Here is a 14463-nt window from a genome sequence, read left to right as displayed (position 1 = left end):
TCTCATACTCGGGCATGAATTATATAGCAACAATATCAGTTTTTTATTTTGTTTTGTTTTGGGCCATCGGAAATGATCAATTCACAGTTAAGAATTTCACTTCACACCATCTAAAATATATCAGATAACACCCTCGTGAAACGTATACACAGTTGCAATAGCTGCACTTTATCCTACGCTTTTCATTCCTTTGGGGCTAGAGGCAACATTCAATGTTCTCTAAACAATTTTGGTTAGTGTAATGAATGACATTATTATGCATTCAATATCAACGAAAATACTCAATCCACAGCTGGTAATCCAACATTATAGATAAATGACCCAAATACAATGCAGGGGGGGCAACCATTTTTACATCATCTATCAGTAACTTTACATTTCTCCAAATTGCCAGAGTTTTCTCTTAATTGAATGCCCTGCCTCTCTAATACAGGCAACAGAAGCTAACAGTAAAGATGTGTCATTGATTTAAACCTACTTTGAACTTGTTTCATGGATATAGAAACCTTGATAGGAGCCAAAACATGATAAGTAACTTGCAGAATATCTATTGAATTATAAATTCATGGCATACTCCAAGGTAGTTTTACATAAATAATCCCAAGATGTTCTGGGAATGGAGAAATTCAAAGCACTTGTCTACCGTGAGATCTGTAACATAAGATTGAAACTTAAGGTCACAAAAAGCTTCAAGTTTAGCCGACATACATAATGAACATTGAATCAAAACCATGGACTATCTGGAACACAAATGGACGAAAGTGATATCTAGTACACTTAATCTCACTCTAGCATCAAGTGTGTTTTAGAATTGAATGTCTAACAACATAATATTCAGCCAGTAGTCCAGCAACAATATAATATTCAGATCAATAAACAAGACTAGAAAGCAATCAAGATGGTGGCACACAATTTTGATGAGAATGCCAGTTAGTCATCTTTAGTGGTTTGGAATTTGATGAAAAGGACAATATACATGGCACGAGTGTCTAACAACTTTGTTCCCTTCTTTGTATTGGCTCTTTGAATGGATACATGACATCAGTGCATAGGAGGGAAAAACATAAAAAACAGGACCAGAATTGTTCAATCCATTAAAAGATATAAAAACAAAGAAATCACGATCTTTTCTCAAACCAAAGCACACAGCTATACACATTAATCCTTTAATATCGGCAGATAATAGAACATGTATTGAAACATACATCTTTAACTAATTATCAGGTATAAGTATAAATAATTATTAGCATTTCTGCTAATCTTATTTTTAAGATAGAAAACTGGTGATCCACTCCTAGTAAAACATGAAGGCTACAGTCTATTAAGAAATAAAACCCCATTTAAGGGTGCCTACCTATCTATAGCACAACATTCTCTACTGGCTCAGACCTAACAAGATCCTCCACAGATTTTCTGTAATTGCCAATCAAGTCTCTGGAACATGGGAAAACAAACACATTTATTTAGCATCTAGAAACTTAACTAGACAGAAATATCTGATAGAATTTGTACAGAAATACAGACCTTCGCTGATTTAGCAATTGCTCACTTTCCTCTAGCTTCTTCTTCTGTCCCTCAACTGTCTGCATTCAGCATCCAGAAAGCACTCACGTAAGGCCAAGAATAACCCTAGCTTCAAACTACGAGTTAAAGATGTTTTTGACCACAAGCATATAGAGATGTACGACAGCAGATTTTCAACATCATTAATGTGGATTTTAGTTTATCATGCATGGCTCACGTAGCAAAAGATAGTCGGAGTATAGACTATAGAGAGAGAGTGCAGAATGTTCATTTGATTAAAGGCAAAACCAAAGTAGAGCCATTCAGTTTCAGCAGACTATAGAAACACAGAAGTTTGATGTTCAAGTGTTCAACTATCTTGCCTATCCTATTTAACAATTAATATATATATATATATATATATAAACAGGAGAAGAGTAAAGTCAGACAGAATTGCAGATTACCATAGCCTTGGTGCTAATGGAGCCAGAGATTGAGTTTAGCAGCTGCAGGCACTTCTCAAAGTGGTTGCTCGATTCATTGATCTTCAACCAATGAAATCAAACAATAAAAACAAAAAAATATTGAAAACCCTAAAAAGAAAAATTGAATAAAAAAAATGGATTAATCAAAAGAGTGAAAAGAGGAAAATTCAAACCAATGCATCTGACTGCTGATCCGGGGTTCCATGTTCGATAACCTCAGCCAAATTCTCCACCAACTGTGCCCATAACAAGCAATTCCTTTATTGAAAAGAAAAATAAAAGAATAAGTAGATGGGACTAAAGTATTGAAAAGGGTTACATTACGTGTAAGAGATGGTAGTGAGAGGCCAGTGACTGGTGAAGGTTCTGCGGCTGTTGTTGTTGTTGCTGTTGCTGTAGAAGACGCTGCTGCTGCTGCTGTTGAAATGGAGATTGAGGCGCTAGTGCTTGCTGAAAAGGTTGTGACTGGAGAAACTGTTGTTGTTGTTGCAGAAAGAGGTTAGGGTCCTGGTTCGATTGGGATTGGGAATTGTGGGTTGGGATCATTGTCCAGCTTCCTCCAGAAGAACCATAGTGATCCATCTCGCTCTCTACAATTATACTGATTCTGCAAAACAATTAACCCCTTTTTTCAGCTTCAGATTCTATATCCTACCATAGATTAATATCAAACAAAAAAAAGGGATTTGAATTTCAGAGGTGTTCTGTGAAACAATCCCTAGTCCCTACAATGCCACGGGAGCAGATACATTTTTCCCTAGTTTTCCAAAATCCGTATGTTAAAATGGATTTTGGATCCTTAAACGGGTAATAAATGTGGATCAGATTAAACTGGATTGGGCCGGTGCGGATTTGGCAAATTGGACGTTTTTGCCCCGGTTATCAAACATACAGTGCCCCCTTATTTGTTAAGGGAAACATCCCAGAGACTATAGATTCACTGCTTCCATTCTATTCTCTTTCCCTCTTCTCATATCATTTTAAGGTTTCAGTTTTCATTCATCGCTTGCATCTCCTTTTTTTTTTCTAATTCCAGGTTTGATTCCTTCTTTCTTTGGAACTTCAACTTGATGTGTACTAGTGAACTCTAAATTTTCCTCAATTTTTTTCTTAGAGAATAGATTGGCTTCTGTCTTAGGCTCAGAATCGAAACCAAAGAAGGAAGCAATTAATTGCCGTAGAATTTTATCCACCCATAAATTGAGATCATTTTGTGGCGGCGGTAGGCCGAGAATGACTGAGACCATGCCTAGTTCTTACAAAATTATAGTATTATAGATTGATGGCAGTTAGGTCCTAAATTTGTTCACTTTTATCCGTAAATTATTTGAAAACACAATGTTAGATAAGAGCATATAACAATTTTGAGTAAGCATTGTTTTTGTTTAAGTGATTGAACATTGTTTTAGTCATTCTCTCATTTGATAGAGTGTGCAATCTCTTTTTTTCAGAAAAAAGCTAAAGGTAAATTTTATTAAAGTAAGTTCTAAAAGCACAAGTAGTGCCCGAAGAACATTGTCAAATAGCAGAGTAAAAATTGTGCCAATTCTAACACATAAGCTACAAGAATAAAAAGCCAACTTCAAATACACTGCTGTTTCTCTTTTTAAGAATAACATAACCAAACCCCCTAATGTATACCATTGAAGCTTGCATTCCATATGTCAGCCTAAAACTTTGCTACTCCATACAATTTATAGATAATTCAAATCCTTGCCAAAAAATACTTTAGCCATAAAAAAAGCCTTGCTTATCCCTGTTTCTGCTAATGACAGTATCACATGAACGAAACTTATATGCCCATAAAGCCTTGCAATTTGTCCAACCACTACCTGTTTGACACATTGTTCCTCTAACACAAAAATTTGGATTTTTAGTGTGTCTTCCAATTGCTTACACTCCATAAGAAGCCTCTAGAGCATCATAATTTTTGGCTCAGTCTTTATACATCTGTAATACCAAAAACTGTCTACACATACCACCACACAGAATTGATAGAGTGTGCAATCTTCAGAGTCTCTTTTATAACAGATACCAAAACATGGTTAGTAATTTTTAAAGGATTTCTGAATAAGACAATGGCTGAGAAGGATTTCTGAAATTCTTTTCTATTGTTATACATGGTCAAGAAATTGGAAAACTAGGGAAAAATGTATCTGCTCCCATGGCATTGTAGGGACTAGGGATTGTTTCACAGGTCAATAGTATAAGGATTTGTTTACATTTATATCTCATTAGATTGGTGACTGCTGGGAAATATTGTAATTGGTAAAGGAAAAAAAAAAAAAAAAAAAAAACATATTTCTTACATTGAAGCCTATTTTGCTTGCGATATGTCATCTTTCAGTTAGTTCAGTGCAATAATACAGAAATACCATATATCTGTCCACCGAAGAGTCACAACCATTGCAGACTGTAGTTGTTATTTTAAACATATTCTGTTCTACCTTCAATACAAATAGCTTGAATCTGGGTGAATTTTAGGAAAGTAAACCATTTCATTATTGGATAGCTTCAACGAAACTAAATTCATATTAGGTGATGGGAAGAGTTAAAATTTCCTCTGGATGTTGCCTTCACCTTTTCTTTGTCTTACAGTTCTTAATGGGCATCATTTCATGTCAACAGGTAGCTTCGGATCTTCTTCATTAGGTTCTGGTTAATTACATTATTTCTGAATTTTTTATTAGAGGTGAAGGCCTACTTACAGGATCAACAAGGTTTTGGTGTTTGAAAGAATTAAAGTATAAAAAAATAATATTTGTACCACACAGGTTCAGTCACTACTACAAAAAACAAGTCTAAGGAATAGAGAAAATCAACTTCAATGCTTTCAGTTTTAAGTTTTAACCCAGCTTTTGATCATTACTCTAAGGTATCAAATTATAGAGGCTTCTTTACTGCTAAGTATATGCTGGTCTTGTGATTGAACTCTTTGATGATAATTGGATTGAATACAACAACAACTATGCCTTATTCCACTATAGGGGATCAGATGCTTGGATCAATTGGTGCCATTGAGATCTATCAAAAACCATATATCAGAATGCAGAATGGATGGAATATGTTTTAATAATGATATGAATTCTACTATTGTCATAAGACCATCAACTTTTGAAAGGGATAAGTCATCTCGGAGTTTCATTTTGGTTTGGGCATTTTGTTCTTCGGATCATTCTTCAAAAGCTTAATCTGAGTAAATTTATAATGTTTGGCTAGAATACATACTATTAGTAAGTGAAGTCCGGTAATTCTCTTTTTGGACTTGATACATTACTACTTAATGGATACCACTTATGATCCATGCAGATCATTTTTCCCCTGGAATACAATCCTTTGTACAACCAAACAAACTGTTGATTAAATAATGGTTTTAAGTTGTCATTATCTCTACTACCTTGCCAAGATTAGATAAGAATGAGGATTTTTAGGGGTTAAAAAGCAAATCATCTATGTTCACAATTGTTTGGTTGTTGGCAACTTGGCATGCATTTAGTTTGTTGATGTTGCTAGATTGATGAAAACCATGGTGATATGGTGTGCTATTATCATCTTATGTTGGGTCCTGGTTCATGAACTTATTTGGTTCTGAATTACTTTTTTACAGCTAGTCTGACCTAGATATGGCAATAAAACCAACAGTTGCATTAAGGGCTATTTTTGTTGGAGGCATAGCAGCATTTGCTAAAATAGCAGGAGCAATGAAAGCTGCAGGTGGTGCAAAAATGGGTGCAGCTGCTGCTGCTATGACGGCAGCAGCAACTGCAGCTGTGGCGGGGTCAAAACAAGAGCAGACTGATGCTTCTCAACAGTCTCCAAAATAATGATCTGTATCTTTTCTTTTCATTTCTTCCTGTTTTACATTGTGTGTTGGTAAGTTTCTGTAGCTTAGTTGAAGATTCCCGAGTTTAAGTGGAAGAAAGAGGCCATATGCGAATTATAGTATTGTAAGATGGTGATAACCTCTTCAAAGTCTTTGCAATAAGATTACACTGAATTTACAGTTCCTGAAGTTTTAGATGGAGCTATGGATGGATTTCTTAGACAAAACTAAAGTCTCAGTCGAGTAGTTTGTGAATTAGAATTTGTAAATCTTATTTTGCTAAGAAATGAGTTATCTTTGAAGTAATATGTGGTGTTTGCACTTTAAATATTATTGATAAGATAATTTGTCAAAGTACATATAGGAAAAGGGTTTGGATTAGGTTATAATTTTTTTAGAAATAAATATAAAATATAAACTCAATCGTAATTGTTGTAAGGGGAGTGGATTCACATAGTTCCTTCCTGTCAATTGAGCTAATTGTCCTCACACTGTCAATCTTAGCGTGAATAAAAGGATATTTTGACACCTTTCTTTATAAATTTATTATATTGGGTTATTAAACAATTTGGCCATTTGGGTCTATTTTCTATTAGTGGGAGTGACATGAGTTTTTTTATAATATTGAAAAGGATTAAATAAATTTTCCATACCTAGAATATAGTTCATTTTCAAAAAACTATCTAACATTCATTTTTTTTCCTTTCAAATATCTAGAAAATTTTTGTTTCATTTTAGTACTTGTCATCAAGTTATATCCGTTAAGTGATGATGTGACAGACGAAGTGTCATGTCATCATGCTTAGTCACTAACCATGTAAACACTTTTTTCATGTCATTAATTTTTGTTTTTAAATATTTAAAAAATAAAATTTAAATGAAACTGAGTTTTTTATTGTTTTGGAAATCGTTCATACCTGGCAAACAGGACTTCATGTTCTCGGCAATGGTATTCACTTTCTTCAATGGCTTATTGTGAGTGTTATCAAGGTATTGACTTCATGTATTTTGTGACTTCATCGTAGTGGTTCCTTTGTTAGTGGCTTTCTTCTTCACAAACGTGACTTCATATTCATCTTCATTCACGTACGTCCACATGTATGTGTTGTGGCATTCTTGTTGTTTAGTGGTCCATGTTGTCTTTGAAAACGAGAGAGGAGTCATTTTCGAATTGTACTAAGTAATGTTATTTTATGGTATTGTTTATTTTCTTTTTCTTTGTTAGTGGTCCCCTTGTCTCCCATGACTTGGTTGCAGTGGTTCTTATTTTGTATAGTTGAAAATTTTTAAATTTGTATTTGGGTTTTTTTGAATTTTTTGAAGGTTCATGTATTAAATGATTTCGAGTTTTGTGTAGGGTTGGTTTATGGTTTAACTAGGTTCGATTAGGATTGATTAGTTTTCAATAAAGGTCTGATTAATGGCAGAATTTGGTACAAATTGCAGAATTAACATTCATATGTGTGTGTATTTAAAACATTGTTTCCATATGTGTTGCAAGCATGAGTTTCAAATTAAAATTGCATCACAATGTTTTCTTTCAAAGAGACCATGTGATGTAATATGTTGAGACTAGCAATTTTGTAAATGTCATTGATATAGATGTTGACAAGTGGTCATTCTTTGAAGCAATTGGGATTCTAAAAGAAGACTTTAGATATGGTGATCAACCAATGAGGCTATGGTGGAAAGGTGGTGATGGTGACTATAAGGAAAAGACCATGGGCAGTCATGCATTGGAGTTGTCTAATTATGTGATTGCTAATAGTTTTGAGGTGAAGTTGTTTGTGGAATACGCCGGTGGTAACGAGGGGGTTGTGGATAACAATTTTTCTCAAGACAATAGTTGTGAATCACTAAAGAATGTACAGTTAGATGAATCTGAGGAGGAAAAGACAATTGGACTCGATGATGATTTTGATTTACTTGTTCTAAAAATTGGTAGAATGAAAAATAAACAAATAAAGAGGATGACTTTAAAAAAGATGTATAATATGAAGGAGGAATGTGATTCAAGTGATGATAATTATCCTAGTGTTTTTGTTCATAAAATATAGACTGTTGCACAATTAAAATAGTAACTGAATCAAATTTATTACATACAAAAATAAGGAGAACAAGTTCACAAAATAACAATAATAGAAGACCAAAATGCAACTAAATCATCAAAGATTTCTAACAAATTAAAAAAGAATTATAGCTATATCTTTTTATTCTTTTGAGCCCGCAGTAATGCATATAATTCTCCAGGAAAAAGAGAGGAAATAAATAACATAATATGCTTGCAATGTGAAATAAAGAAAGATGTGTTACTTTTATCAATGAACACCTTGGAAATGAAGTAATTGATGGGAAGAGAGAACCGAGAAACAAGTATGTATACATGACATATATAGACGAGAGAAGAAAGAGATGAGGGATTAGTCAAACCATGCAGTAAAGTTAGCATTTCTTTTGCCAGAGGAGAGGAGAGGGAGAGAAAGCATCTTTTTAGTGTTGTATACAATGACAAGTCAACTAGGGCTACATGGCTGTGTATATAAGGCCATCATAAAAAAAAACGCAAGAAAACAAAAGAAAAGTGCTTCACTAATTCCTGTCAGCTCACACAGCTTTTAGAGCACTACAAATTGGGCTTTTTTTTTTTATCAACAGGCGCATTTGCATTTTTTCAATTGGGCCACTTTTAAATAATTTTTATAAGAGGTAAATTATGAGTTTTGAGATAAAAATCATAATATCTGTTATCTTTTTTTTTAACTAAAGTCATAAATAATTTTATAATTCTAATTAATTATTTTTATAACTTTAAAGTCATAATCTATTTATTTTTTTACTTTTATGACTTTAAAGTTGTAAAAAAAATATTGACTTCAAATTTGTAAAACTTTTTTTAAAAAAATTAAAATTGTTTTGGTAAAAGTCTTGTTCTTTTTATAAAAGTTTTAAATTTTTTTTGGTTATTTTATTTTGTTTTCTAACTTTTTAAAATTGTAAAAATTTTATTTATTTAATTGTCAAATAAATAATTTTAATTTTACTCGTTAATAATTTTATTTAATACGGAATATATTTTTTATAATTTTATTTTATGTGTTATATACCAAAAAAAAATTAATTTTAAAAAAAGGTTTTACAACTTTGAAGTCGTAAAATAATTTTTTTTATGACTTTGGAGTCTTTAAAGAAAAAAAAATTATAACTTAAAATCATTAAAAAAATTAATTAAAATCATAAAATTATTTACAGTTAAAAAAATTATAACAGATGCTACCATTTCTAATTGAGAACTCATAACAACTCATTCAACTTATCCTCTTTTGAGAGATTATTTAAAAGCTACCTCAATTGAAAAAATGCGAAAAAAATAAGTGTCCTCTGTTAGATAAGAAAGCCCTAAAAATTGTTTGCCTTCGCTTTTTCTAGTTTAGTCTGCCAGACAAAAAGCACTACTACAAACAGTAACGATAGAGAAGATAGGGAGGAAGAAGGAGTATATCAAATGGCCATGCCATAAGGGACTGTGCTTTTTGCTCTCTCTCTACCTTGCTAGACAATGCTACTACCCTACCTACACAACCTAGCCCACCATCCTTTCCTTTTTTGTTGTTTATTTGTCTATATATGCACCTTCCTTTTCTCACACAATGAAAGAATTCTCAGCACTTGCATCAAAATAACTAGCAGCTATTTACCATGTCATTTAGCTTCACCCTTGTTAATTACAAAAAAATAATTAAATAAATAAACAGTGAGTTCATATACATGTAAGGGATTAAAGTCTGACTCCTTTTGAGAATGAACTAAAACAAGTAATGAGCGAGTTTCTTTAAGTTTGTTTTTTCTTAAAAAGGTTTTATTTTAATAAAATAAACAGTTTTATACTTTTTAAATATGTTTGTTTAAATTATTTTTACTTAAAATAAATAATTTTTGGTTTATTTCAAGAAAAAAATATTATTTACTATTTAAACAAATTTTTTTGAAAAAAGTTTAAACAAACTTCCCCGAGTATCTTAGCTTCTAATCACTAGTTGTATCTCAATATTTTTAATAAGATTTTTTCTATTTTTCAAATGACATTATTTAGTATATTTTTAAATAAGACCTATATAACTGTTTTTTTGTTGGAAAACGTTGTAAGATGTAATTTGATGTAGAAAATTAACTCCACCTCCATTGGTGTGTTGAAAAACTCTTTTCCCCCATTGCTGCAGCTACACGATAGAGGGGTAATGGTAAATTCATCTAGAATTCGTTGATTTCAATAAGAAAATGGCTGACAAAGACAACAGAACAATTACTCCTAGAAACTTGAGCATGCACGCAGAAAACATAAAACCAATGCGATCAAATTTTGAAACCATTCTGTCCGAATTTTTTTGTTGAGATTGACTGAACATGTGTAGCGTTCATATATACGACCAATTCAAATCATTGGTAACGTGTTATGGGGTGCTCATGCGAAGGGACAAGGGTGATCTTCTGAGTGTGTTAAGAAGTTAATTATGCCCCGTGACTTAATAGAATACTTTCCAAAATATTTGTTTTTTTATCCACGGTATGTATTTTTTTTTTTTTTTACAAAAGAAATAATCTTACCTGAGTTTTGTACTTTTGTAGGATTATTATGTCTATGAAACTCTATCTTTAAATATTTAATACAATACATACTTATTTGATGAACTTAGAGATAATTAATCATACAAAAACAATCATGACTCATATACCACGTAAAGACTTGCATTCAAATTTTGTCTGCTAACATAAAAACCTCGTTGGTCACTTTCTATGTATTTTTGCAAGCAGTTAGTGAGTCTTAATACATGTTTTGACTTGACTAGACTCCCCAGAATCTAATTTATTTGAATTTTTTCGTACAAGAAATAATTTATTACATGATTATTACATGTTTTTTTAAAGAACAATATTATTTTTATGAATAATTAACTATTAGAATACAATAATATGGGATATATAATTACACTGCTTGTCATTGGTGATGTATGATAATATATTATTAAATTTTATTGTAACTATTTTAAAATTGACACATGAAATAATTTTAATTTGATTAATAGTAAACAATTTACATTGATGTGCATCAAAATAAAAAAGTTTTATTACTATGCGATGCTAAAAAAAACTTTTACACTATAGGTTAATTAATAAAAGTTCACTATTAATATGACTTTTAAAATAATTATAAAAATAATACAAAATTATCATATAAATTATATATAGTTGAATGATAATATATAAATTTATTTTATACTATATCTTATTTACTTTGAAATAAATTCTTGTTCATAACATTCTTTATCTATTTATCATATTCACTTTTATTTTATTTTTTTATGTCTCCCTTATTATAAAAATTATTTAACATACTAAAACTTTTTAAAAAAAAACTCTTATTTAACTCTTTCCTTTTTCATATGTAGATTGCATTGGGATTCAGAGGAATCTTTCGCTGCACATATGTTTTGCCTTTACAAACCAATGAAATTAGAGGTACCAACACCACTTTCAAAGTTTCCTTATTATACCTATATCTACTGCATTGACCTAACAATAGCATATACCAATTAAAAATAATATAGGATAGGGTACGCTAACCATCTGTCTCACATTTCTCATATTATTAAGTTGCTATACAAACATATATATTTATTACATATAATATACCTTGTATAATAAAATCCCCCCCCACAATACAAATATATACATAATATATATATATATATATATATATATATATATATATATATATATATATATATATATATATATTCTATTCCTTCAAGCCACATTGAGTTTCTTATGAACAATAATCAAGATTAAAAATCAATTGACAGTTTATTATAATATATTATTCAAGTAATATGTAAGTAAATGTCTTCTGTTTCATTACATATTGTATAGATGTATACAATATGTAAAAAAATTATAGAATTATCAAAATAATATTACATGATTTAATAATTAGACGAATAAAATTTAATTATTTTCTGTAAAAGTTAATTATAGACGTGTTATTTTAATTTCAATTGATTACAATATATTCGTATATAACAATTTACTTCTCTTTCTCTCTATATGTGCAGTTTTTTTTTTTTTGAAAGATCTATATATGTATAATTGAATATTAATATATTTTTTAAAAAGTGAAAAATATATTAATAAATTTCACAAAGACAAAAGTTGATGAAAAGGTTCGTCCCTCGGGATTGAATCCCATTTGTACACACATCAGGTATCAAAGAGAATCTTATTTTTTTAATTATTTTTTGGTTTTAATCTCTAGAAAATCACCAAAACATATATTTAAACAAGGCGAACATGCATTTGTATCCTATTTACGAATCCTCTCCATCACAAAGAATCCAATGCTTTTTTTTTTCTGCATACCCATCGTATATCCGTTATAAGAAACTTTATACTTGCATGCAGCATATTTAAATTATTCTATACTATTAGCTAATCACAAATTAAATTAGTTAATAGTATAAAAGAAATTAAATTTAAAAAATACACTAGTAATGCATATATCAATTAAACTCTTATTATAGTTATTAATTAGGTAAAAAGTTAATAAATTAAAAACATAATAAAATATATGTACATATATAATTAATTATAAAATATTTAAATTACCTTTTTATTTTTATCAATAATTATAATTATTTACCTTTTCTCTCTCAAATGAATTATTCATTGTAAAGGACATAAATCTTCAAACTTTATTCTTGGAGATCACGCATTGTTGCTGTGATCGAACATGTATCGTGGCCAGGTTATGTTTTGTCTTCATGCTTTTGTTTTCATCTTGTATTTGGGTATCCTCCTTTTCAAATTGTCCATGACATGAAATCAATTAATTTAATTAAGAAAACATTTATTTTGGCATATTAATTCGTCTCAAGTGATGATAAAAGAAATTGATAATTTATTTTGGTTTCAGTGGTACGGCCTGAATAAAATCTTCATGAATATGATTGAGCATTTCCACTTTGAGAATACGCATATTCAAAGTAATACGAAAAAAAATTCCATTTCATAATTACCAAAATTAGAAACAAATCACTGATGATCGTGAAAAGGTTAATTATGCAAATTTGATAAAGTTGGAACTCCGGAATGGATTAACAGTAACAGTAACACATTTATTTAAATGAAATTGATCTCGCTTGGTATAATGAAACTTTTATTTATTTACTATTTTTTTTTTACTGGGGTTGCTTAATTTCCCTCAAATTAATCATTACCATGAAACTTTTATGAGCTTAAGAGAACTCGAATTTAACTGGAGTTGCAAGCCAGCAAATTTATATTAGGCATTAGAATTTAGACAGCGAAAGAATTTGAAGAAAACGATATTATCACATGTACTCCACGTTAATTTTTTTTAGCAGTTTCCAATAAAGATTTTCCTTTCATTTTTTTGGAACCACGGGTATTTAAATATTGAACCGAAAATCCAATGACAGATACAGAAGGATTTGATAGAAATAATTTTAATTAGTTTTAAAAAAATTAGTTAAAGTATGCATTCTCAAACCATTCATTGCCTTGCATTTATTTTATTCAATTTTTTTCAATATGTCGGTAGTAATCAAACTTTGTCGGTAGTAATCAATTAAGTTTGAAATACATTTATAGTATACTATATGTAAATCATAAATCACAAAAAAAAAATTGAAGAAATAAATCACCAATTATGACGTTGATAACTAAATTCTTTGGCTAAAAAATAAAACTGAATTCTTTCTTCTCATATTAGTATTTTGATTATTGTGTCACATAATGGTTCTGCAATCCGGATTTCAATTCCTCACTTTTTCTTAATAAATATACCCATGTCAATAATTAAAATATTGTTCCTTTTAATTTTTTAAATTGATAAGGCATTGGACATCGGTTATATTTTTTTTTTATAAAAAATAACTATTAATTACCAAAAATAATAGGCCACTTTAGTTTTTATTTTTAAGGGAGGTCACTTTAATTAGTTATGATGACCCAAAAATTTACTTATGTTATTATAATCTATGTAATTAAAACTTATCCTAAAAAAATCTATGATTAAATCTCTCATGTTTTCAAATATAAATGTCTAACCTTTTTTAGAAAATAATTTTTGAAATTTAATAAACGGAAAAAGAAATTTAAAAATTGAGGCAGATGCAATCTCTAAATCTATTAAGCTTAATTAAAAAATATCGTATGGTTGATCGTATTTTTAACATAATTTTAAAAATTGGACCAGATGGATATGTTCAACTAGTCCAATATGTTAAGTTCAAAAATTCTCTTATCTCAAAACTGATGAAATTTGGTAAATATAAAAATAAAAAATCAGTGGAACCGGCTCAAAGCCACTGCACTGACCGCAGAAAATAAGTTTGAATTGTATTTAATTAAATAAAATCATTTTATATTTTTTAATCAATAATAATTTTTAAATTTAATCTAAAATATTTTTAAAATAAATGAAAACACATACGTAGAGGTTACACGTAGGTATAAATTATTCTGTCAATTATCATTAATTTTTAATCTTATAAAACATACAATTTAATATTTATATCAATTTACATTTTCTATATCTTGATTTCTTACTATTTTATATTATTTCATTACTATAAATGT

General features: G+C 29.9%; 1 protein-coding gene across 1 annotated transcript; it reads right to left on the bottom strand.

Annotated features, from left to right (window-relative positions):
* Positions 1-233: 233 nt before the first annotated feature.
* LOC114422299 (mediator of RNA polymerase II transcription subunit 9-like) lies at positions 234-2838 on the bottom strand. Its single transcript, XM_028388588.1, has 7 exons — positions 2718-2838; positions 2313-2595; positions 2162-2224; positions 1968-2048; positions 1525-1583; positions 1355-1434; positions 234-651 (listed from the first exon to the last, which is right to left on the bottom strand). Exons 2-6 carry the CDS (start codon positions 2568-2570, stop codon positions 1359-1361), a joined length of 537 nt encoding a protein of 178 aa, XP_028244389.1. The 5' UTR covers positions 2571-2595; positions 2718-2838; the 3' UTR covers positions 234-651; positions 1355-1358.
* Positions 2839-14463: the final 11625 nt, after the last annotated feature.

Source organism: Glycine soja, chromosome 8 (assembly GCF_004193775.1).
Source record: "Glycine soja cultivar W05 chromosome 8, ASM419377v2, whole genome shotgun sequence".
NCBI classification, from domain to species: Eukaryota; Viridiplantae; Streptophyta; class Magnoliopsida; order Fabales; family Fabaceae; genus Glycine; species Glycine soja.
The sequence above is the reverse complement of the archived record's forward strand: the minus strand, read 5'-3'. Positions and strand labels throughout refer to the sequence as shown.